Consider the following 27,513-nt stretch of genomic DNA (forward strand, 5'->3'; position numbering starts at 1 on the left):
CCCCACGCCTTCTCGTGACCGTTACGCGATTTTGGCCCCCTGATGGCCTATTTTCGAACTTAAGTTTGGAAAAAGTGTCTTTTTCCACAGTTTTCAAACCGGGACTCCCGTGCTAGTTCTATAAATTTCTACCACTTATATTCGTCCCTCTAGGGCTGTTTGAGGGATTTCGCTTGGGTTCTCGTGACTGTTACACAATTTTGGCCCCCTGATGGCCTATTTTTAAGATTAAGTGTGAAAAAAGTGCAATTTTTGACTTAGTTTTGAAACGAGGAGTCCCGCGCAAGTTCCGTAAATTTTCACAACCTGCATTGGTCCCCCCGAGGTGTTTGAGGTGTTGCTTGGGCCTTCTCGTGACTGTTACACGAATTTGGCCACTGATGGTCTATTTTCAAGCCTAAGTGTGAAAAAATGTGCATTTTTTTTTACTTAGATTTCAAACCGGAAGTCCCGTGCTAGTTCCGTAAGTTTTCACAACTTCTATTGGTCCTTCCCGAGGTGTTTGATGCGTTTCCTGGGCCTTCCCGTGACTGTTACACGGTTTTGGCTCCCGATGTCCTATTTTTAAGCTTAAGTGTGAAAAAAGTGACTTTTCCGACATAGTTTTCAAACCGGGAGCCCCATGCTAGTTCGGTGAGTTCCCACAACTTACATTGGTCGCTCTCGAGGTGTGAGGTGTTCCCCGGGCCTTCTCGTGACTGTTACACAATTTTGGCCCTCGATGGCCTATTTTCAGGATTAAGTGTGAAAAAAAGTGCATTTTTTGGCTTCGTTTTCAAGTCGGGAGTCCCGTTGAAGTTTCGTAAGTTTCCACAACTTACAATGGTCTCTCCTGAGGTGTTTGAGGTATTCCTCGGACATTCTCGTGATTGCTACATTGTTTTCAAACCGGAAGTCCCGTGCTAGTTCTGTAAGTTTTCACAACTTACATTGGTCCCTCCCAAGGTGTCCAAGGCGTTCATTGGGCCTACTCGTGACTGTTACACGATTTTGGCACCCGATGGCCTATTTTCAAGCTTAAGTGTGAGAAAAATGTCTTTTTCAAATTAGTTTTCAAACCGGAAGTCCCGTGCTAGTTCCGTAAGTTTCCAAAACTTACATTGGTCCCTCCCAAGTTGTTTGATGTGTTCCATGGGCCTTCTCGTGACTGTTACACGATTTTGGCCTCCTGATGGCCAATTTTCAAGCTTAAGTGTGAGAAACGTGCCTTTTTCGGCTTAGTTTTCAAACCGGCAGTCCCGTGCTAGTTCTGTAAGTTTCAATAACATACATTGATCCCTCCCAAGGTGTTCCCCGGGTGTTCTACTGAATGCTACAAGATTTTGGCCCCCGATGGCTTATTTCTAACCTTAAGTGTGAAAAAAATGCATTTTTTGACTTAGTTTTCAAGCTGGCAGTCCTGTGCCAGTTCCGTAAGTTTGCACAACTTACATTGATCCCTACCGAGGTGTTTGACGTGTTCCCCACGCCTTCTCGTGACCGTTACGCGATTTTGGCCCCCTGATGGCCTATTTTCGAACTTAAGTTTGAAAAAAGTGTCTTTTTCCACATAGTTTTCAAACCGGGACTCCCGTGCTAGTTCTGTAAATTTCTACCACTTATATTCGTCCCTCTAGGGGTGTTTAAGGGGTTTCGCTAGGGTTCTCGTGACTGTTACACAATTTTGGCCCCCTGATGGCCTATTTTCAAGATTAAGTGTGAAAAAAGTGCAATTTTTTACTTAGTTTTGAAACGAGGAGTCCCGCTCAAGTTCCGTAAATTTTCACAACCTGCATTGGTCCCCCCGAGGTGTTTGAGGTGTTGCTTTGGCCTTTTCGTGACTGTTACACGAATTTGGCCACTGATGGTCTATTTTCAAGCCTAAGTGTGAAAAAATGTGCATTTTTTTTTACTTAGATTTCAAACCGGAAGTCCCGTGCTAGTTCCGTAAGTTTTCACAACTTCTATTGGTCCTTCCCGAGGTGTTTGATGCGTTTCCTGGGCCTTCCCGTGACTGTTACACGGTTTTGGCTCCCGATGTCCTATTTTTAAGCTTAAGTGTGAAAAAAGTGACTTTTCCGACATAGTTTTCAAACCGGGAGCCCCATGCTAGTTCAGTGAGTTCCCACAACTTACATTGGTCGCTCTCGAGGTGTGAGGTGGTCCCCGGGCCTTCTCGTGACTGTTACACAATTTTGGCCCTCGATGGCCCATTTTCAGGATTAAGTGTGAAAAAAAGTGCATTTTTTGGCTTCGTTTTCACGTCGGGAGTCCCGTTGAAGTTCCGTAAGTTTCCACAACTTACAATGGTCTCTCCTGAGGTGTTTGAGGTATTCCTCGGACATTCTCGGGATTGATTGTTACATTGTTTTCAAACCGGAAGTCCCGTGCTAGTTCTGTAAGTTTTCACAACCTACATTGGTCCCTCCCAAGGTGTTCAAAGCATTCATTGGGCCTACTCGTGACTGTTACACGATTTTGGTCTCCGATGGCCTATTTTCAAACTTAAGTGTGAGAAAAATGTCTTTTTCAAATTAGTTTTCAAACCGGAAGTCCCGTGCTAGTTCCGTAAGTTTCCACAACTTACATTGGTCCCTCCCAAGATGTTTGATGTGTTCCATGGGCTTTCTCGTGACTATTACACGATTTTGGCCCCCGATGGCTTATTTCTAACCTTAAGTGTGAAAAAAATGCATTTTTTGACTTAGTTTGCAAGCCGGCAGTCCTGTGCCAGTTCCGTAAGTTTGCACAACTTACATTGGTCCCTACCGAGGTGTTTGACGTGTTCCCCACGCCTTCTCGTGACCGTTACGCGATTTTGGCCCCCTGATGGCCTATTTTCGAACTTAAGTTTGAAAAAAGTGTCTTTTTCCACATAGTTTTCAAACCGGGACTCCCGTGCTAGTTCTGTAAATTTCTACCACTTATATTCGTCCCTCTAGGGGTGTTTGAGGGATTTCGCTAGGGTTCTCGTGACTGTTACACAATTTTGGCCCCCTGATGGCCTATTTTTAAGATTAAGGGTGAAAAAAGTGCAATTTTTGACTTAGTTTTGAAACGAGCAGTCCCGCGCAGGTTCCGCAAATTTTCACAACCTGCATTGGTCCCCCCGAGGTGTTTGAGGTGTTGCTTGGGCCTTCTCGTGACTGTTACACGAATTTGGCCACTGATGGTCTATTTTCAAGCCTAAGTGTGAAAAAATGTGCATTTTTTTTTACTTAGATTTCAAACCGGAAGTCCCGTGCTAGTTCCGTAAGTTTTCACAACTTCTATTGGTCCTTCCCGAGGTGTTTGATGCGTTTCCTGGGCCTTCCCGTGACTGTTACACGGTTTTGGCTCCCGATGTCCTATTTTTAAGCTTAAGTGTGAAAAAAGTGACTTTTCCGACATAGTTTTCAAACCGGGAGCCCCATGCTAGTTCGGTGAGTTCCCACAACTTACATTGGTCGCTCTCGAGGTGTGAGGTGTTCCCCGGGCCTTCTCGTGACTGTTACACAATTTTGGCCCTCGATGGCCTATTTTCAGGATTAAGTGTGAAAAAAAGTGCATTTTTTGGCTTCGTTTTCAAGTCGGGAGTCCCGTTGAAGTTCCGTAAGTTTCCACAACTTACAATGGTCTCTCCTGAGGTGTTTGAGGTATTCCTCGGGCATTCTCGTGATTGCTACATTGTTTTCAAACCGGAAGTCCCGTGCTAGTTCTGTAAGTTTTCACAACTTACATTGGTCCCTCCCAAGGTGTTCAAGGCGTTCATTGGGCCTACTCGTGACTGTTACACGATTTTGGCACCCGTTGGCCTATTTTCAAGCTTAAGTATGAAAAAAGTGTCTTTCTCGATATAGTTTTCAAACCGGAAGTCTCGTGCTAGTTCCATAAGTTTTCACAACTTAAATTGGTGCCTCCCGAGTTGTTTGATGTGTTCCTTGGGCCTTGTCGTGACTGTTACACGATTTTCGCCCGCGATGGCCTATTTTCACAATTAAGTTTGAGAAAATTACCTTTTTGGACTTATTTTTCAAATCGGGAGTCCCGTGCTAGTTCCTTTGAGGTGTTCCCCGGCCCTTCTCGTGACTGTTACACAATTTTAGCCTCCGCTGGCCTATTTTCAACCTTAAGTGTGAAAAAATTACATTTTTTGACTTAGTTTTCAAACCAGAATCTCGTGCCAGTTCCATAAGTTTCCACAACTTACATTGGTCCTTCCCAAGGTGTTTGAGGTATTCCCGGGGCCTTCTCGTGACTGTTACACGATTTTGGCCCCTAATGGACTATTTTCAAGCCTAAGTGTGAAAAAGGTGTCTTTTTTGTCTAAGTTTTCAAACCAGGAGTCTCGTGCTAGTTCTGCAAGTTTCCACAACTTACATCGGTCCCTCCCGAGGTGTTTGAGGCGTTCCACGGGCCTACTCGTGACTGTTACACGATTTTGGTCCCCGATGGCCTATTTTGTAGCTTAAGTGTGAGAAAAATGTCTTTTTCAAATTAGTTTTCAAACCGGAAGTCCCGTGCTAATTCCGTAAGTTTCCACAACTTACATTGGTCCCTCCCAAGTTGTTTGATGTGTTCCATGGGCCTTCTCGTGACTATTACACGATTTTGGCCCCCTGATGGCCAATTTTCAAGCTTAAGTGTGAGAAACGTGCCTTTTTCGGCTTAGTTTTCAAACCGGCAGTCCCGTGCTAGTTCTGTAAGTTTCAATAACATACATTGATCCCTCCCAAGGTGTTCCCCGGGTGTTCTACTGAACGCTACACGATTTTGGCCTCCGATGGCTTATTTTTAACCTTAAGTGTGAAAAAAGTGCATTTTTTGACTTAGTTTTCAAACCGGGAGTCCTGTGCCAGTTCCGTAAGTTTGCACAACTTACATTGGTCCCTTCCGAGGTGTTTGACGTGTTCCTCACGCCTTCTCGTGACCGTTACGCGATTTTGGCCCCCTGATGGCCTATTTTCGAACTTAAGTTTGAAAAAACTGTCTTTTTCCACTTAGTTTTCAAACCGGGACTCCCGTGCTAGTTCTGTAAATTTCTACCACTTATATTCGTCCCTCTTGAGGTGTTTGAGGGGTTTCGCTAGGGTTCTCGTGACTGTTACACAATTTTGGCCCCTGATAGCCTATTTTCAAGATTAAGTGTGAAAAAAGTGCAATTTTTGACTTAGTTTTGAAACGAGGAGTCCCCCGCAAGTTCCGTAAATTTTCACAACCTGCATTGGTCCCCCCCCGAGGGTGTTTGAGGTGTTGGTTGGGCCTTCTCGTGACTGTTATACGAATTCGGCCACTGATGGTCTATTTTCAAGCCTAAGTGTGAAAAAAAGTGCATTTTTTTTACTTTGATTTCAAACCGGAAGTCCCGTGCTAGTTCCATAAGCTTCCATAACTTCTATTGGTCCTTCCCGAGGTGTTTGATGCGTTTCCTGGGCCTTCCCGTGACTGTTACACGTTTTTGGCTGCCGATGTCCTATTTTTAAGCTTAAGTATGAAAAAAATGACTTTTCCGACATAGTTTTCAAACCGGGACCGCCATGCTAGTTCGGTGAGTTCCCACAACTTACATTGGTCGCTCTCGAGGTGTGAGGTGTTCCCCGGACCTTCTCGTGACTGTTACACAATTTTGGCCCTCGATGGCCTATTTTCAGGATTAAGTGTGAAAAAAAGTGCATTTTTTTGCTTCGTTTTCAAGTCGGGAGTCCCGTTGAAGTTCCGTAAGTTTCCACAACTTACAATGGTCTCTCCTGAGGTGTTTGAGGTATTCCTCGGACATTCTCGTGATTGCTACATTGTTTTCAAACCGGAAGTCCCGTGCTAGTTCTGTAAGTTTTCACAATTTACATTGGTCCCTCCCAAGGTGTTCAAGGCGTTCATTAGGCCTTCTCGTGACTGTTACACGATTTTTGCACCCGATGGCCTATTTTCAAGCTTAAGTATGAATAAAGTGTCTTTCTCGACTTAGTTTTAAACCGGAAGTGTCGTGCTAGTTCCATAAGTTTCCACAACTTAAATTGGTTCATCCCGAGTTGTTTGATGTGTTCCTTGGGCCTTGTCGTGACTGTTACACGATTTTGGCCCGCGATGGCCTATTTTCACAATTAAGTTTGAGAAAATTACCTTTTTGGACTTATTTTTCAAATCGGGAGTCCCGTGCTAGTTCCTTTGAGGTGTTCCCCGGCCCTTCTCATGACTGTTACACAATTTTAGCCTCCGATGGCCTATTTTCAACCTTAAGTGTGAAAAAATTACATTTTTTGACTTAGTTTTCAAACCGGAATTTCGTGCCAGTTCCATAAGTTTCCACAACTTACATTGGTCCTTCCCAAGGTGTTCGAGGTATTCCGTGGGCCTTATCGTGACTGTTACACGATTTTGGCCCCTAATGGACTATTTTGAAGCTTAAGTGTGAAAAATGTGTCTTTTTTGTCTTAGTTTTCAAACCGGGAGTCCCGTGCTAGTTCCGTAAGTTTCCACAACTTCTATTGGTCCTTCGCAAGGTGTTTGAGGTATTCCCTGGAAAATCTCCATAAGACGGCTGCATGGCATATGCTATACCGTACAAAATGTTGGATGACAATAAAAAGCAAATGTAAAAATGAGGACATAGACACAGACAGGGGGGGGCACAACAATAAGAAATGACTACATTTCTCTAAAGCTATAAGTAGCACGAAGCATAGACAATATGAGGTGCTACATTTCTCTAGAGCTACAAGTAGGCATGAAGCATAGACAATATGAGGTGAAGGAGCACAGGATGGTTTAAGAGTAGCAACGAAGCCAGAAAATATTGTCAAGGAATAACAGAAACTATGTTGTAGGTGCCTCAAAGACCGAAGAAAAACACACCCAAAAAAAAAAAATTGAGAATTGAGACCATGAGAAAGGACACAGTTATTCTAACATTGAAAAAAATATATATGTACATATATATATATATGTGTGTGTGTACTCTAAGAACAACCATACGCAAGAGGAACCATGTTGCCAACCTCAACCCAAGTAACCATGATTAGTCTGAGTTCAGTACATTGGAGTATAAGAAACATCTGAACTATCAATAATACCAAAATGCTAGAAACACTTAAAAAAAAAAATACCAATAGAGCGCTTGTACATAGGTCCCACCACTTGGTATGGGATTCACCAAATATTTTGTCTAGTTGGTACGCTTCTTAGTTGTCCTAACATTTTTGTTAATAATTAAGTGATAGAGATTATATGCTATAAACCATGGAACTATTCCTTGAAAATAAACCAAATATTACAAATAGCATGTGGAATACTTAATATAAGAACCTTCAGACCTCCAAATGACACGCTCCTTCCATATTGTCAATTGGAACAATTTAAAATTTTCCAAGTCAAACCACACTAGAACCAAGATAACTCCATTTGTGGCATTTGGTTAAAGTGGATCTACTTCAAATTAAACAAAAAGTTAGCTTTTTTCAGAAAAACATCCAATCATGCCTCTTAGCTTATTGGTTGTTTTGGGCCCACTGATACTTGCATTGAATTTATCAACAACAAAAAAAGAATTTATCAACAAAAAAAAATTAAAAAAAATACTTGCATTGTAGTATATTAACTTTAAAACTTGGCCCCTGGCAAAAGTTATAATTCTATATGTGACCCAATTGTAGCACTTTTTAAACAACCTTTGCCTAACACATTCCCAGCTGATTTTGTCAGTGTACCTAAATAAGCACCTTCAAATAGGTCTAGCAACCCCAAACGGACCCTCAAAGACAGTTCTAGATAAAAAAATTCAAGTTTTGATACTTGTTGCCTGCTTATCTAATACCTGTGAACTCACATAACCCAACCATCTAAATAAGGGGAACCAACAGGTCAGTTATTCCCCTGAATCTTTCTATATATCAAATCCACATCGTTAATTTTCTTAAAGCATCAGATAGTTCTAGAATATAGCAAAAAGCAAACAATCATACATTGATAAAGAAAAAAACCATTTTGTAATGTAGTTCTGGTGTTTAAATTTGTAGCACATTTCTGATAACTTCAATTGTAAGGCATCTGTATTACATAAGGCTGCAGTCCTGAATTTTACTTCTGCCAAACTAGTTTCAATTGGTGCAGTAAAGCTTATCTAAAGGACCATCTAAAGTTGTGAAGCAAAGATTTTGTCACATGACATATATGAAACTACATCAATCATCCTCAATACAAATTATCGTGACAAACATATATACATATTCCACTAATTGGGACTGAAGTGGGTGTACTTTAAAGGGGACAATTGGTTTAGTGGTTTTAAATGCAGGCCTAATAACCTTGAAGTAGTGAGTGTGAATACAAGGCAACAACTTTGTACATAATGATTAAAGGTCAGCTCTGTACCTAGAACCCCATTAATAGGAACTAAACTATGTGTATTTCTATATATAAATATATATATATATATATACCTTTATTGATCACTTCATTATAAGATCAAAATCAAAACTCAAGAGAATTGCTTACCTCTTCTAACACCAATTTGATCCAAGAATGGCCCAGATTGCCTAACTAAATATGCCAAAAGTTCTGGTACATCGAGCGGTGGAACTTCCTACATCAGATATATAAGAAAAGCAGAAGAAAAGAAAACATTCAGCATAGTGTATTATAGATTGTAGGAAACTAGAATCATCAATATATCCAATCTATGACAAATGTCAATCAATCCTAAGGAACAAACATACTACACCACCACATATGAAATTTTGACTATGCCTATTGGTCTATAATTAAACCTAGGCCAGAGGTTTAGGCATCTACGTACGTGAGATGTTAGAATGTGATAAATATTGCAACATGAAACACATATCAAGGACACAATGGCATGTCAATATCCATTACAAAATGGTGTTGAACACAACCACATTGATAAAAGAAGAAGACGAAGAAGAAAAATGGCATTCATGTCCAATACAAACACCATATTGCAAAAAAATTTGTTTTCCCTGAAGAATGAAACACAATGCTAGCCTTTCAGTCTGCACAACTACAGCAGCATGAACTCCAACAGGACATGACCCTCCCAATTAATGAGTACAACCACATATCATCCAACTAACAACTCAAACATAGGATGTAGGAAAAGGATTACAATAAACGTTGGAATCATAAGATTCATATTATTGACGGCTGAGAAAACAACTTCCAGTCAACAGTGCTTATATGACTATTACGTCATTGTTGAAACAACTCTCCATTTTTTAGAAAATAAATAAATATATATTAAATAAAATTCAATATTTTATCTCCTTTTCTTCCCCTAGTGCCTTCAGAAAGAAAATATAGATTATAGACTCAAAAAAAAAAAGTTCTAAAAAAATTAACACATTAACAAATGATACATGAAAAGGAGTAGTTCAATACTAACCTTTGAATCAGTTGGGTCCTTGCAGATTGCTTTCTGCAAAATAAATAATTGGGTAACAGATTAATAACGAACATATGAATCCAGGAAATTCTACTCTCCATTAATAACGAACAAAGATAATGATCAGGAAATTCTATCATCTAGAAACAAGTTTATACATTATTACCAAGCATTCACTTCCTATATTGGAATGAATCAAAACACATGTTATAGTTAGCAGCAACATTCGTACTATTCTTATGTTTATGGCCTTCCTTTTAATGAAAAAATGTTTATGCCTTAGGACATAACTAGTTCCTTGCATACCTTCAATGGACATGGTATGCCACTTGATGCATAAATATTGATCCCAAATGTATGAAAGAACATAACAACTACTGCATAAATATTGATCCCAGCCTCGAAAGAACATAACAAGAGTACAAGACTGACAATGTATGAAACTTAATAGTCAAAACTACTGCATTTACTGCCATGCCAAAAAATCTCAATTCAAATTATAATGGATCTACAATGTTGACTTTCAGAAAACAACTAGTTGCGTCTCTCAAAAACGGAAGGAGTGATAAGAGTAGTAAAAACATTTTTACGTAGTTTGAACAGGGTGACAAGAGAAGTAAAAACATTTTTACGTAGTTTAATTTGAACAGGAAGATCCAACCTTGTGAGATCATTCCCTGTTGAATAAACCATGTTGGGAACTTTTAGAGATGCATACTTAGGTGATATACGTCCCAATGTCCCGTATTACCTTGCATGGACCAAGGATGGAAGAATAAACAACAATCTACAACTTTAAGAAGATCATTTTTTATTGAAAATCGTAAAAGGCAATGAGTCTCATGAAGAGCCAACAAAAAATATACATAGTTTTGTAAATAAGAAAAATCCAAAAGAGCTTCAACAGGGTGCAAACCGGAGTACATGCAGAGAAGCAAAAATGACACACAAAAAATATCTTTAGAATTGACCAAAAAAGTCCAATGATTGCAGCAAACCCCTATAGGCCACACAAATAAACTGCTTAAAAGAAGGGAAAAAAATGCTTCCATGGTCACAAACACCTCACTCCTTGAAATGAAGTCCTATACCTCTCCTTCCATAGACAACAAAAGAGGCATTAAGGACACACTTCTTAAACTACATCCTCACTTGCTCACTCTAGACCAGCAACTGGAGTCCAACAACTCTTAACACAAACTTTGGCATAAAACACACCATCTAACAGAGGCAAAATGTAGCACGGACACGGACACGGGACATGACACGGACACGACACGGACACTCCATTCTTACATTGTGCTAATCTAACATGTATCGCCCTTAATACCAGCCATGCTTCGCCGTGGAAAAAATCATCGCAGCCACTCTATGGGAACATTTACTCTGGTGAAAGTTTCCTGCAGTTGAAATGCAAAATGTCATGCTTTTTGGTAACTATACAGTGCCATTCCTAGGGATCAAAATCTACGTATAAATCTACATATATCCCATGATCTACGTATATCCCAAATTTTAGTTGACTTGTATAAATCTTTCTTAGCCAGGCTTAAAATATAACCCTTATAAGCCCTCATCTATAAACAGGGTTTTATTTCACATCTTTTGGTCAAACGACTACTGAAGTAACATTTCAAATCAAAAATTAATTTGACAATGCTAAAGATTTAGTGATTCAGATAAAGTGCTAATGCATCACACTTAAAATGTTGTTTGGCACTTGAATAAGGTCTAGAGGAGATTTAGCCCTCAAAATGGAAAAGAATTTGCTTAGGATTGATAACATAACATGACAGAGATTATGAATTGTTCATTTTATTCAATTAAACCAGTACACATTTGCTTTATGCCAATCAATTCTGCAATCAATATAATAATCAATTAGACACACAAAAGGATTCCCTTTTTCTTTTCTTTTTTGCTTCTTCCTGTAGAAAATCAAAATGGACAAAAACCACAGGACCCCGTAGCCAACCAATTCACCATTAGTAAGGGAAAAAAAAAAAAAAAACAACCCAACCCTAACCCAGTTCATATGCCTTAGGTGTTGAATCCTAAAACTTGTTAGCGTGTTTCTTATACCACTAGAAATCGGTGATGTTTGTTCCTGAATGGTTGGTAGAGTATCAAGCATCCATGATACTCTGTGAATTCACCAAAAATTAAACGCGATCCACCATTGACTAGGAAATCACCAAAACAAACTTGAAATGTATTAAAGTGATGTAAAACGCATATTAATCTATTGATAGTGCAAGCGAATATGGACGCTTCTCTTATTTGACAAATTTATTTTGGTTACAACTAGTTTAATTCTCCTCCCTTACAAAATTGCTGGTCCATTTTAACTATTCCAAACATCCCAAAAAAATCATCTATGTTTTTTTATTTATTCTTTCTTTCAATTTGTAGGGAAAAAAATACATTATTTATTGACCCTACTAAAAGGCATGAATGCTGAAAATTGACAAACAGTTGGGGATGGAACGAGTATTTATAAATGAGATGACTTGAAGACCAATCCCATCCAAAATCCAAGTTAAAACCACCTTAGACTTTGCAAAATCGTTGGCCACTGCTCGAGCCATGAAAATCCCTAGAGATTGGGTGTTTGCTTCCACTCGAGATCTCAGTTTTTTAATAGATGGAAACAAAGTTGATTGAAAACTCACAATTTTCATACAATGGAAGATTTTTTCTTTCAAGCTTGTCCCTTAGCTATCCTTCAAGTCAAAAGTTTTCCTATAAAAAATTGGATATGTTGTGGCTAAGATTTTTCTTTATACTTTTGTTTGGATTTGACTTGCTTTCATATGTATTTTTTCTTCTATGATTTTGCTAAGCAGTCAAGTCACACAAGGAGGGTTCTTTCCATTCTAGTTGCTCCCAATATGTATTATTATTTCTTCTATGATTTTGCTAAGCAGACACAAAGGAGGAATAAAATGATTGATATTTGCTCCCAATAGGTATTATTTCTTCAATTGTGATTTTGAAGGTTGGAGCTAGTCCTCCTATGCATTTATACATCAACTTCTCAGCACACCAAAATCCCATCCAATCAATTTCCATTTGATTCAAATTCTTGTTAGCCCTCCAACACATAGGAGAATATAATGATTGATGTTGGCCCTCCAGTACTACTAAATCAATGACAGCCTAAGTTTTCTAATCCAAGATTAAATAGTTTGAGAATTCAACATGACCAGCCTTAAGACAACCAACTTTATTTTGTTCATGTTGTATCTCAAGGGGGAATAATGAAGGAGAATTTTCCTCTTCCCGGTAGATAAAATCCAGAACGAGACACAAGGAGAAATCCCGGGCAAAAATTACATAAGAGGGAAAAAAGCCAAACTATACGTCAACCCATAAGCTAAATTCTTCCGGCAAATCAATCAAGAAATAAAAGAAAGAGATTCCTAATAGTATTTATCAATAGAGAGAGAGAGAGAGAGAGATTCCTAACAGTAATCTACGTTACACGGACTCGGGTGCGGATATCGGGTACGGGTGTGCATCTAAGGGTTGGACACTTTAAAATTAAAAATTAAAAATACGTGGATACGGATCCAAATTAGGATACGAATACGGAGATACACGTTAAATAGTTATTTTTAAATATATTTATTATATGAAGATGAGTTTAAAAAGTTTAAGGAATAACAAATTTTATTAAAAAAATAACAAATAAATAATGAATAAAAATTATAAACATTATTTTAGACATAAAATAAATTATATTATATATGATAAAATAAATTATTTTAATTTTAGACATAAAAGTTATGTTATTTATGATATATTATATTATATAATATTTTTTTGAATAAATAATATTATATAATATGAATAATATTATATTAATATAATTTATATTATATATAATTCAAATTATATTAAAAAGAAAAGTCAAAGACCTATAGAAATAAAAATTGTGTTAGCTTCGCAGAGACGACGGAAGGGGAAGACCTAGAAAATTGGTTGGTAGAGCAATGACTTCGCAGAGACGACGGAAGGGGAAGACTACGAAGAGAGTCCGAGATCGAGATCAAAGGGGAAGACGACGAAGCACAGTACATCGACTTCGCAGATCAAGCTTCGCAGATCGATCAACTTCACAGATCGATCGATGATCTGCAACCGATTGAAGCCGAAGGCCAGGTTCTCTCCTTGCTCTCTTCTCTTTCGATTCTTCTGCCGTATCCGTTTCTAAGAAGCCGTATCCCGGCCGTATCCCGCACCCGTACCTGTGTTGTCTCGACACAGGTACCTTCGAAATTCCAAAGAGTCCGTGTAACATAGGTAGAGGGAAAGAAACTTGAGGCAACAGAAGATGGACAACCCACAAACACTCATCCACAGGAGCCGAAATACATAAAGAGAGGCTAGGACAACCCTCACAAGGGTCGACTAGGCCAGAGGAGCCTTCGGCTGAAGTCGAAACAGCTCTGTGGGACCTTGGCTAGTTCCCACAGAGACTCAGAGGCAACAAAAGATGGGCAACCCACAAACACTCATCTACAGGAGCCAAAATACATAAAGAGAGGCTAGGACAACCCTCACGAGGGTCAACTAGGCCAGAGGGGCATTCGGCTGAAGTCGAAACAGCTATATGGGACCTTGGTTGGTTCTGACAGAGACTCAGGGACCAGCGATACAGGATGGGTGGTGATAGGTGATGGCTGGTTGGTGGTAGCGGCTGTGTGAGTGACGGTTTTTAGGGTTTTGGCTACCATATAATTTAAGAGAATACAAAGCTTGAGTGATGATTATGAAATCATCACCTTTTATATTAATCAATCAACTATTACAAAAGGAAGCCCTAAGGCAATGATTAAGGAATCACCTTTTATATTGATTGATTGACTGACTGATTAAGGAATCACAATCAATCAATCACAATCATAATCACAATCTAATCTAAATAAGGAAATATTCTAACAGCTTCTGCTACTATAACACCATCTCAAATCATAACAATTGTTCACTTTGAGCTAGGCCCTCAAGGGTTTAAAGCATGTTGTTACTTGGAAGGAATATGAACTCATTTATATAGCCCAGGAACTTCTCCTACCTAGACGATGTGAGATGGAATGTGATGTACAATAATGAAAGTGAATTCACTTATATAGCATACTTAACCTAAAATAATAACCATATAAAAATTCTTTGACAAGGAGGAGTAATGCCCTTGGACTACTGCACGCACTTGAGTCAATAAAGGTGAACACTTTTGCAAGTGTCCCAACAATTGTTGGGCAAGAATGGACATAAGAGCATAGTCAACAAGTATTCATTATTGTCTAAACATCTATTCAACATCAAAATTGCCAAGTGAAAGAAATGTCCTCAATATCATTACCTTCCATTTGGGCAAGTGTACTAATGAAGTTTTACCAGTAAATACACTAGCTATGTACTAAACGGAGAGGAGGGAAAGATGAATTGAGCACTCACAATACCCATAATTACCGTAAAATCCAATGACAAATTAGCAGGCGTTAATCAAGTTTTTGAATATTCTACTGAAATCAAACCTTCAAGTAGCAGGGCAAGACATTGTTGATTGCCTAAATTTCAGTTTTCCCATCCTTTCTGGATAGTTCCTAGCATCCTAAATTTCTAGATGAAATAAATGAACATTCACCTTAAACATGCTTTCATATTATGCCAGCCAAACCACATGTTATGAGTATACTTGAAACAATGGCATTTGGATCCTGTATGCACAGCGACATACAAATTGTCTTATTATTGACTATATTGACACTTACGATATTTAACTCGCAAAGACAACAATTCTATCAGAAACTTTATTAGTCACATTACTCTCCGGATAGTTTCTGATCCAACTGAAGATGAAGCATTTTTCATGCGTCTTTTCAATAAAGTAGGTATATAAGAACAACATGCAATCATTTATTTATCTGAGCTGTGAACTCCCGTCTCTGTTATTTGTTCATAGCATGTAATGGACCTCTCTAATAATAACTAAAACAAACATGCAATGTATAACAAGTATTGCAGGCATGCACAGAGTGATCTTGTATGCTCTGTGTAAACTGAAGTCTAAATGCTTCATTAGCATGTTTTTGAACAGATACTTCATTAGCCTATTTACTAATGCCAAAATTAAGGACATTTTGCATCATCGATACTAAATGTACGTCCTGGACAAAACAAATATATAAAGGGAAAGAAGTGTCAATCATAACATATGTATCAGTAATATAGTAAGTTAGAGCTTCTCGGAGCAGCAATGAACTCACCTAACATTGTTTGGGGTAAGCTCATTGAGTGTTGATTCAATAATGGTTGGGCTGAATTTAGGGGGCAAGGATGACCCCACTAGCCAATCATTAGGAGGATACAACTGCAAAATAATTTCAAACGAACAGTTGATGTCAGCAAAGCAAGTGACTGCTGAAGAAACAACAATCACTCAGACTGAGTTTGAACAGGATGAAGATGGGGAAAGAGAACAAAAATTCAACTATTTAATTTCATGTATTTGTTTAGCAGGAGAAGGGTGGAAAATACAACAAAGTTAAATATCTTATACAACCCACACCAGAATGGCAACTTTGCTTCTAGATTCTTACAAAAAAATAGAGTCACTTTTTTCTCTCATTAAAGTAGCCAACTATTGTAACTTTCTCACAAAAAATTAAACCAAATGCAAATGAGAAAATAAATTTTCCTTTCACCTTTTCTTTCACTTCACTATCTATCACTTTTGTTTTCCATCATATTTTTTACTTAATCAAATGGACCCTCAAGATTCTCATTGAAAAGTTGAAGTGCAAAGCAAGAAGCCAAAGAAAGAGAACCAAAGAAAAGCTAAACTTCTTAACTACATCTTGTAAAAAAATAAATAAAAAGTGAAAAAAAAAAAAAAAAAAAAAAGAAGAGAGAATCAAAAGCTACACTCCAGTCAATCAAAGAAACGTCTCCAGGAAATATCGAATTAGTAGTGGCTTATCTCCAAAAACCGGCTTTGTATGAATTTTACTTGTCAAAACAAGTCTAAGCTGAGATTGAGCCTAGCTCCTATGCTACTGAACCAAGCTCAAGCTCCTTGTACTTGGCCGGCTTCATCTCATTTACAGTCTAGATGAAGTGGGAACCTTCACCTTCATCTAGCACAAGTTAGCATAATAAACTGACTCAGCTTGCTTAATATTTAATGATCCAAACTCATCAAGGCAAGTGGTGGGTTGCTCTTAAATTATCCTCCAACAATGCTTCACTGCAAAAAGTAGCATCAATCTTTTCCTACTTAAATGGTACAAATAAAATTCCACATAAAGACTTAAATATATAAATAAAACCATCAAAGCAATCATGGCTTACTAAGCCAAACCAAGCCTTAGCAAGCTCATCAAATAAATTGAATTCTACACCATTTATAAGTGAGCTTGACTTGTGAACTGAAGCTTGTACCCTATACAGCTTTCTGTAAAGAATGCACCTCGGACAGTAAAAAACAATAAACATCAGGAAAAGAAGAAATTATACCATTCAAAACCAATCAACCACCTCTGAATTCAAATGACAAAACTTTTTTTTTTTTTTTTTTTTGATCAGCAAAAACAGAATTTATTGAATAGATCAAAAAAGAGGCAAGGATGAGGCATCCTCTACAAGTAAGAAAACACAGAAAGAAAATGCATCTCCACAAAACAAAAAATAAAATCCAGAAACAACTCCTAATCCAATAACCACTTGCATATTCATGCCACTGTCATCCATCTAAGAATAATCATGGGGAGAATTTGGCTAACCATGGGCCATGCAACTTTTCAACCCCCAGTTAGCAGATAAGTGGGATCTCAAGGATGAAAAGTTCAAAGGATAAATTATTTATCAAAAAAAAGTTCAGAGGACAAATCAAAAGATGCGCAGCTTATTTATTATTTCATCCTCTTGGAAAGAAGATTAAAAAAAGAAGACTATCAAGACATAGCACAAGGATGGTAACTGAGACTGGTACAACATCCAAAAAAATGAACATTCTGTCGACAAAAGAATTTGAAGAGGGTTGCACATGCTACTTTTATAAGTATGGTGGGAACCGTATGTTAAAAATGAAATTGCAATTGTCATTTCCTTTTTCCATTGTTATAAAATCCTGTTTTCTCATAAAGTTTGTACAAGAGACTATCAGGTTTGAAAGAATTTTGGTCATCATTGAAAAGAATATACAAAATAAAAATAAAGAAGATAATCCAAATTCTTAATTAAAAATCGACACAAAAATAAGAAGAAAAACATCTCCACAAAGGTAAATAGCCTAAAATTGCAATGCTTTCTAATGCAATATCATGCACAAGGATCAAAATTTTGTTGCAGCACGACATTTAAAAAGACTCCGAAAAAGGAATATCTAGTAAACATGCCACAAATGCAATGGAAATAGCAAAAAAAACTTTGAAAGACAGGTGAACACTTGAAGCACAGAAGAAGATTTATTAATGCATATTAAAATAATTTCCAACAGCGCTATTACAGCAAAAGCACACTTAGAACAGTTTCAAAGCTGATATTCTTTTGTACTATAAAATAATCATAGACAAAATATAACGTTGTCATATGAACTCAACATTTTAACACAAGTAAAACAATTCAAAATAAAGGTCATAGCAATTAGAAACTAATATTCCAAAAGATCTTCCAATTATTCTGATATTGGTTCACCTCTTCTCCTTATCTACTTATTCTCAAAGAAATTCGAGAATTTTTTATGCATGTGCTTTTGGGTTCTAAAAACTCAACAATAAGGCTAAAAGAATAATAACCTTTTGTTCTTTTTAGACTATATTGCTGTCGACAATAAATTCAAAATAATAATAATAATAACCATCCCAAACATTTTACGAGCAGTTTTCAGTTTTTTATGAAAAGTTTACTTTTATGAATATCAGCATTTTGGTTTTGCAACCAAGCTTTATTGTACTAGAAAGCAAAGACATTCAGCTAATTCCATGCAAAGAGAATTTTCATTTCTGTGCAGATAAAATAGATTCAAAGAAACTTTGATGTCAAATGCGTTGTCTAATTCCCCTGCTAAAATGAATATAGAGACCATCACTCTGGTCCACTATTGCCATATATGACCAAGCTTTGAAACCATACTGTTTAAAGTCTCATTTTCAAAAGAGATACCTACAAAATTAGGGCCACCATTATACAGAAGCTCCAACAACTCAAGGAACTAGACTATCTAAACCAGTAAAGATCATGTTATTGCCCATAAACTACGCATGATACGAACATGCCGACACAGGAAATTTTCAAAATATCAAGACATAACACATTAGTATTCCAAAAAAGGGATCAATATCAAATGTTTCGACTCCAAAATAAAAACTACACCTCCATTAAAGATTCTCCTGTTGTGCTCCTAGATGCATCACCAAAAACAAATCACTGAAGACTCCGGCCCATTTCTTTCTTCTTCCCTTTTTTTTTTGACAAGTAAATATATTAGAAAGGTGCCAAAAAAAGGAGCACAATCACCACTTTACACCGGCTATGTTTGATTTCGGTTTGGATTAGGCAGATAAGATACCCCCGAATGTGTAAGCCAAGCAAAGGCATTTTAGTCATTCACATGCAAAAGAGTTATCCCCGGTTTAACTGTCCCACCCCTAGGACAAAATAATCCCTCATATGTAGGTAAAGGGGTCACGTGGGATTAGCTATTCTGAGCAACTTTTGCAGTACCAAATGTGGGATTATTTACGAAACAACACAAGGATGAGGGAGGAGTCACAAGTCACTACATCTTAGTTGCCAACTTCATATGCAAATGGAAATACAGCATGAGTTACGTCAGACAGATCAGTAACAAAGGCACATATGCTTCCACAGTCCACCATTAACAGTTGGCCTCTGAAAACTCCCACTAATGAAAGCCAACATAACTTGATCATTCATTTAAGAATGGAAGTCAATGGCTTTCATGGATGAAATAAATAGACTTGGTTATCAAAAAGAGGACAAAGCATGTTGTTCTTCTCATGCAATATATATATATATATATCGAGCTTTTTTTCTCTTGCTAAAAAAATAAAAGAACAGAATTCGATGTACATCATGTACTAAACAAGCTCTCAAATACTTAACACTGATAATTAAACAGACAAGACATAGATAAAAGATACTTGCAAACTGCCTTCAGACACAAAGAAAGAAAGAAAGAAAAAAAAAAAATTCAAAATGGTGCGAATCAAAGAGGGGCTCACTAACAATGGCATTTTAAAGAGCAGTTCTATTTTCACAAAAATCAATCACAAAAGCCGGCACAACTCTAACATGGTACAAGACCCTATTTGTGGAATTTAATAGGTTCATTTTAGCGAGTCAAAAACTACCCTTCGAATGTTCACAATAATACTAGAAGACAACATTTTTCATTCATGTCATTTTAACTAATACTATGAAACAACAACACTTTAAACATCAAGATGGTCAACAGAGAAAATTATCAAAGTGAACACAAATTAGACAAAAATAAAAACAAAGATCAAAAGCTTTCCTCATCTGCTGGATGAAATTACCCACATCATAACCCATACAAGTAACAGGGCATAGTATCCATTCTCGTATGCAGAAAATCAAAGCACAATCTAAAAAATAAGAAAATCATAACTAGAAAGGCCTCGAAATAAATAATTTCCTCCGCATAAAAAAGCAGTAATAACACAATGATATGGCTATGCTGCCTAGTATTGTAAGCACAGCACAATTAAAGATCTCCCCAGCTTCAACAGCCAAGTATGAGCCAAAACGTTCAAAGAATCATAGCATATCATTCTTTTGAGATGAAAAACATAAATGTTTCAAGATTCCCAAAAATAAAAAAAAATAAAAAAAATTAAAGTACCAGAGAAACACGAAACAAATGCCACTAAAACAGATCAGAATATGAAAGTAATGTGGGTTAAACAATGTATAAACCAAACTAAAAAGAGAACTGCAATGCAATACCACTTTCAAATTAAACAAAGATCATTTCAAAAGATAGAGACATCTAATATGGTGAATCATTCAAAACTAGAGTCATCACGTACATCATGTACTAAACAAGCTCTTAAATACTTAACACTGATAATTAAACAGCCAAGACATAGATTGAGGGCCACAATGATACTTAACACTGAGATATTTGAAAACTGCCTTCAGACACAAAGAAAAAAAGAAAAATAAATAAATGAATCAATGAAAAGGAAACCACAGTGCAATCAATTTCAGAGTTGGGAATTTACGAATTTCACACAAATTCTACAGATACAAGTTGAGAATTCAAACAACTAAATTTGGCACAATTAATATGTATATATGTAAATATATAGCACATATTATGTATGTAAAATTACTAACCTTGTCAATTGTGGCGAAAATGGACATGTTCCGTGACCTCCCAATCCCCATCCGGGTGGATGCCGCCACAGCAGGAAGAAGCGATTTCCTCCCAATCGTTTTTTTAAATTTTTTTTCCCCTAAACGTCTCTCTCTCCCCTCCCCCATTCCCCCCTCTCTCTCTCTCCCCCTCTCTGTTTCTCTCTCTAGGGTTTCCCTGCCCTCCCATGGCTTCTCACCTCTCTTCTCTGTGCAGGTTTCTCTTCAAATCTCTCTTTCTTCGAAGCCGTTTTGGGAATCTTCAACGTTTATGGAGTGAGAGAAACCCTAACCAAAACTTTTCAGAGAGCGTAATCGCAAATGAGGAGAGAGGAGGATAAAAAGATATAGCCGTTGTTGGGTGCCAAACACACCCCTCAAAATTCTAATAAAAATCCTCATAACCAAATTCTTTTGAAATTGTAATTCTAATATAAAAAAAAAAAAATCAAAAATCAAAATTCTTTTTTAAATGTGTAACCAAACACACAACTTAAAATTTAATTTAAAATTCTTTTCAAAACTCATAATTAAACTCTTTTTAAAATTTTATTTAAAGAAAAATTTAAAAAAAATATTTTTTTATTTTATGTTTTAAGATAATGATTTTATTTTTTAAAATATTTAATTTTTTTTTAATTTCAAAAAAATATTGGATGGCCATATATATCTAAACCACAACAAATTATTTGGCCAATACTTAAAAAAATAAGGGCAAATTACAAACACCCCCTCGAGGTTTGGTGAAAATACAAGCTCCCCCTGAGGTTTGAGAAATTACATCCTGCCTCCTGAAGTTTATATTTCCATAACAAATTGCCCCCTGAGGTTTTTATTTTCATACAAATTTCTCCCTAATTTGATATGCAAATTTGACCTTCAGGGAGCAATTTGTAATTTCTCAAACCTTAGGGAGAATCTGTATTTTCACCAAACCTCGAGGGGGTGTTTGTAATTTGCCCAAAAAATAACAAAAAATATTTTTCAATAAAATAAAAAAATAAAAAAATATATTTTGATTAAAAAGTTTTTGAATTGAGTTTTTAGTTTTGAGTTATATATTTGGTTATGAATTTTAAAAATAGTTTTTGAATTGAATTTGGAGTTATGTGGTTGCTTATGATTTGAGTGTGGAGTTGTGTTTTGAATTTAAAAAATTTACAAAAATGAAATAAAATATTTAAAATGAAAAATAAATTTTTCTTAAATGTTTTTAAATATTTAAAAGAAATAAATTTGAAAATTTTCAAAATACAACTCAAAATTCAAAAATTTAAAACTCAAAAATACAACTTAAAACTCTTTTCAAAACTCAAAATTCTTTTCAAAATTCAAAAACTCAAAAATATTTTCAAACTCATAACCAAATAAATTTTTATTTTTTAAAAACTGAACTCACAACTCCACACTTAAAATCACAATTTCACATTTAAATCATAATTATAAAATTAAACTAAACGGATTTTACCCTTAACTCTTACACTCATTAATATGCCTTGCACATACTCTCTCTTTCTCTCTCTCTCTCTCTCTCTCTCTCTCTCTCTCTCTCTCATACAGAGATGAAATTAGGATTTTATTACTACAGGGGTTAAAAGATAAATAATATTTTTTTACCGTATAGACAAATACATATATGTGCAATATGATATATAAATTATATATATACACATAAAAAAAATTAAATATCATATAAACAATCTCTAATAGAATGAATAAATTTTTTTCTAGAAAAATAACAGAGAATAAAAGATGAGAAAGGAATGAAGTATATATCTTTTATACTAAGATGCTATTTTATTTATAAAATAATATATATATATATATATATATTTAGAAGTACTACGAAAAATAAAATTTTCACAGAGACAGAAGGGTCATGACCCCTCATAATCTTCTCCTAGTTCTATCCCAGCACTCATACACTCACTTCATTCTTTTAATAAAAAAAAATTATCTTTATATTTTTAAATTTATTTTATTTTATTAAAATATATCTAATATTTAATATACAAATTCTATTTTTATAAATTGATATTGTTCTAAAAATATATTTAAAATTTTAAAATGCAACTAATATTTCACATATTTAATAAAAATTTAAATTAATAATCTAAAATATATAAAAATTTATGGAATTAAAATAATTTGTATGACTTAAGTTAATATAAATAATAAATTACTTTTCTAATTAATATATATATATATATATTGATAGGAGAAAACGTTTAGAATAATACAATTGTAAATAAAAATATATTAATTCAAACCACGCAAATAATACCTCAAACCAAAATAATAATATAATAAAAAAAATAGTGGCCGTGTTTGATCCCACACACAAAGTAAGACTTACACCCACACAAACTAAACTTACACTTCACATAGACTAGACTTGTATCCCTACGCATATTAGACTTACACCCCACACTCTACATAGATTAAACTCGTGTCCTACATAGATTAGACTTGCATCCCTACACAGATTCAACTTGCACCCCTCACAAATTAAACTTGCACTTCACACTAACTAAACTTTCACCTCCACACAGATTCAACATACACGCCAACACAGACTAGACTTGCACTACTACACAGATTTGACTTGCACACCCTACGCATACTGAATATGCATCCCTACATAGACTAAGGTCTCGTTTGGCAAGTGGTGATTTTAGTCAAAAAGTCAAAAAGTCACTAAAAAATCAAAAAATCAACAGCTTATACCAAAAGGTCAAAGATTTCATTTTCCTCTCTATTTATTGCACATCTTTTCTTAAAAAAACCAAAAACTCATCCCAAACATTCTAGTTTTTTTTATGTCATATTTTAGCCAAAAAGTCAAGAATTACTAAAAAAGCCTGTTCCCAAACGAGGCTTAAACATGCATCCCACACAAATTAGATTTGCACCCTTACACAAATTCAACTTGCACCCTTCATAGATTTAATTGCACCCTACACAGACTAAGCTTGTACTCCCATATAGATTTGACTTGCACGCCAACACAGACTAGACTTGCGCAACTACAAAGATTTGACTTGCATACCACATAGACTAAACTTGCACTCTTACGTAGATTCGACTTGCATGCTAACACAGACTAGACTTGCACCACTACATAGGTTTAACTTGGACACCACACATACTAAACTTGCACCTACACATAATGAACATGTACCCCACACATAATAGACTTGCACCCTACAAAGTACTTTAAAAAATATATATACATCTGAGTTATTTATAAATGAAAAAGATATTACAAAAATATTTCTAATATTTTATATTATTTTTTTAAAATTAATTTTTAAATAAAAAATATTATTTTATCGGCGAAGAAAAAACGTAGAGACTAATAAAAATATTAACTCAAATTATACAATTAATATAAAAATATTATTCAAACATACAAATATTATTTTCATTAAAAACAAAAATAGAATCATATGAAAATGAAAACGATATTTTTTTTATCAAGCCACTTTTAATTTTTTTTAAAAAAATAAAAGACAAAATTTAAAAATTCAACCAAGCAGTTTACATTTCAAACTTAAAACTAGTTTAAAAAAAATTAATCGCACAGCATATTTCAATTTTATAAATAGTTGTAAAAATTAGTCACGGGGAAAAAAAAAATCACATAATATTGTAGACACCCCATTTTGACCGGCTCTAAGACTTGGGCGCTTTCTTTTGATTACCTGATGATGACAATCAAAATGTGAAGAAGGGGTATACCTCATAGAATAGAATCTCCCAAACTTTTAGGAAGAAGGGGTACCTGCTGAGCACAATCGAATTTGTTATGGGGCCAAACAGTATCGCTTTGGTGCTCTTTAAGCCCATTTGGTGCTTTTTAAACCCCATTTTATTTTTGGCCACTTTGAGGCAAAAAATATATAATATTTATCATAAAAATATATAACAAAAGCGCATATGGTTTACATATTTTAGCATTACCCTAACAACATTTGCATGTGATGTCTCTTGTTATTCATAGCCCTTTCAGACCGTCATGTAGAAAAGATAAAGAGAAAGAAGAGAATTTAGAAGTGGACAACTAACACGAGATATCGTAGATTAATATATATATATATATATTTTACTATTGCGTTATTTCAATAAAAAAAAGACGATGATAGTTAATTTTTTTTATACATTACATAGTTGTACCTTATAAAGAATGACTTTTATGTATAAATTGAAAGAGATATTTATATGGTGTAATCAAAAGCTTCTTAGAAATAGATATACAGATAACGACCCTTTGCTAGGGGTGTAAAATCGGCCTGGCTTGGCCCGTCTAGCTTGGTCCTGCTCGGGCTCTTGCCAAAAATTAGGGTCAGATCGGGGCCAGTCCAGTTCAAAAAAATTTAGGCCTAGGCCCAAGTCCAATCCTAGGGTTAATCAGACCTCGGGCCTGGGTTTGGACTTGGTCTTGGGCTTAGCTTGCAAGTGATGTTGGGCGTCAGACGGTTTGGGCCTCAAGTTGGGCTGTTCAGGCTAGGTCAAGCCCAAAAAAGCATAGACCAAGCCTTAGACTGGGGGGTCGGGTTGTGTCGAATATCGGGCCAGCAGACCATTTTTACACTCATTCCCTTCCCCCTCTCCTTATTTATTTTGCTTTTGCTTTAATTTTAATTTTTTAAATTATTTTTTTTGCTTTTATTTATTTATTTGCAAAAGTTAGTGATTAATTGTTAGATTAACACCATGGAGAACTCACACCCTCTCCTTGATTAGATTAATGGTTAAACCAATGACTTGGTACGAATACAACCAAATACCATTAATCTTATCTTCCCATCTTTCAATTTTCCTTTGGCAAGTGATTTTTTTAGTAAATTTTTTAAGTTAAAATATGATGTGAAAAAATTAAAGTAATTGGAAAATTAAAGCACTTCAATTTATTTTTTTTTAGAATAAATGTGTAAAAGAAATGAAAAAGAATTTTAAAATTTTTTATATGATTTTTTAACTATTTTAACACCAAACAATTTCTTTTCAATCACAAAAGCATTGCAAACATTATTTGGCTGATTTATAGTTAAATGTAATGCACAATAAAATTACAAGAAAATTTATAGTTGTGGGCCCTGCTAGATAAAGAAAATTCTGCATTATTAAATGTACAAATTTGGTTTTTCCCAAATCAGTAATGATACATCCCTTTAATTTGGGAGTTCTAAAAGAGCACTAATAATGTGAGAAATAAAAAAAAAAAAAGAAAAAAACCAAAATAAAAAATCACATCACATGAGACCTACACACCAATTAAAACTATTAAAACTCTTAATTTAGAGTTCCCAATATTTTTTTCTTCCCCAAATACATAAGAATGTTTTGTTAATGATTTATAGTGGTGTTTGATTATCACGTGTATTGGTTGCCTTTTTTTTATTTTATTTTTTCATTTGAGTGTAGTGGTCGTCTTTGTTTTTAAATTTAGTGATGCTAGCTTATGGTATAGTGGTGATAGTTGTGAAACACATAAATGGACACATTAATTTTCAAATATTTAAGGGTTAGAATTAGAGATTCTTATGGTGTGATTATTTTTTTTAAAGGGTGTGTACACTAGTCATTTCTTGAATTTTTAGATGTTTAGGTCCAAATTAACATAATGTTTTTACAAGAAAAATGATATGTCACCATAATTTTTATATAAAATTTACTCTCAAAATGATGTAACAATGATAAAAATTACACCCATATAGCATTACTTATTTTGTTTTTATTGCAATATTTGTGTACAATTTTTATTTATATTTTTTATATAGCACTACTTATTCTATAATATGAAAAAAGTATCCATATAATATTATTTTCTTTTCTATTTTTTGTTTTGCAAATATACATCTATTTTAATATTGATTGGGAAAATTATTGCAAATTTAATGATATTCTTTTTTTAATTTTTTTATAATTATAAAATGTATATTTTAATATATTTACGTACAATATTTTCGCTATTTCCTTCCCCTCTCTTCTCATTTATTTTACTTTTTCTTCCATCTTCAACCCTTCTTTTTTCATTGTTTTTCTGCTTTTATTTTTTATTTTCTTATTAGCAAAAATTAATAATTAGTTATTAGATTAACATCTAAGGGAGTTGAACTCACACCTTTTACTTTTTCTTCCATCTTCAACCCTTCTTTTTTCATTATTTTTCTGCTTTTATTTTTTATTTTCTTATTAGCAAAAATTAGTAATTAGTTATTATATTAACATCTAAGGGAGTCGAACTCACACCTTCTCCTAACAAACACTAAGTCTTGCCTCCTATTATACTCCTAAGAGTGTAACTCAAAATTTCTCCTTTAGAGAGACTTAGTGACCAAAGGACTAGCCACGCAAGTGGTTTAACATAGTGACTACATTGGTACAAATACAATCAAATACCATTACTCGTCTTCCCATCTTTTAATTTTCTTTTGGGAAGTGATTTATTTTTAGTAATTTTTTTATTAAAATATGAAGTGAAAAATGAAAGTGTTTGTAAATGACTCTAATTTTTATTTTATTTTTTATAGAAAATATGCAAAAAAATAAAAAATGAGTTTTTATTTTTTATATGACTTTTAAGCTTTTTGATTTTTTAATAAGTTTTTAACTATTTTAATACCAAACTTCTCCCCGATCACAAAGCATTGCAAATATCATTTCGGTCGTTTATAGTTTAAAGCTATGCACAATAAAATTACAAGAAAATCTATAGCTGTGCCCCTGGTTAGAGTAAAGAAAAATCTTGT

General features: G+C 35.1%; 1 protein-coding gene across 1 annotated transcript in view; it reads right to left on the bottom strand.

Moving 5' to 3' along the window:
• LOC145816178 (uncharacterized) overlaps positions 1-21,129 on the bottom strand; it is a 58,468-nt gene extending 37,339 nt beyond the window's left edge. The window contains exons 1-4 of the mRNA XM_082912478.1: positions 20,741-21,129; positions 15,625-15,728; positions 9,353-9,385; positions 8,449-8,536 (exon numbers count right to left, since the gene is read on the bottom strand). Of these exons, the coding sequence (XP_082768604.1) occupies positions 8,494-8,536; positions 9,353-9,385; positions 15,625-15,728; positions 20,741-20,887 (327 nt within the window). The 5' untranslated portion in view covers positions 20,888-21,129 and the 3' untranslated portion in view covers positions 8,449-8,493. The remainder of the gene's footprint in view (positions 1-8,448; positions 8,537-9,352; positions 9,386-15,624; positions 15,729-20,740) is intronic.
• Between the last annotated feature and the right edge of the window lie 6,384 nt (positions 21,130-27,513).

The sequence above is a fragment of the Camellia sinensis genome, unplaced genomic scaffold (assembly GCF_055761805.1).
Source record: "Camellia sinensis isolate YWXY unplaced genomic scaffold, ASM5576180v1 Unanchor3, whole genome shotgun sequence".
In the NCBI taxonomy this organism is placed as follows: domain Eukaryota; kingdom Viridiplantae; phylum Streptophyta; class Magnoliopsida; order Ericales; family Theaceae; genus Camellia; species Camellia sinensis.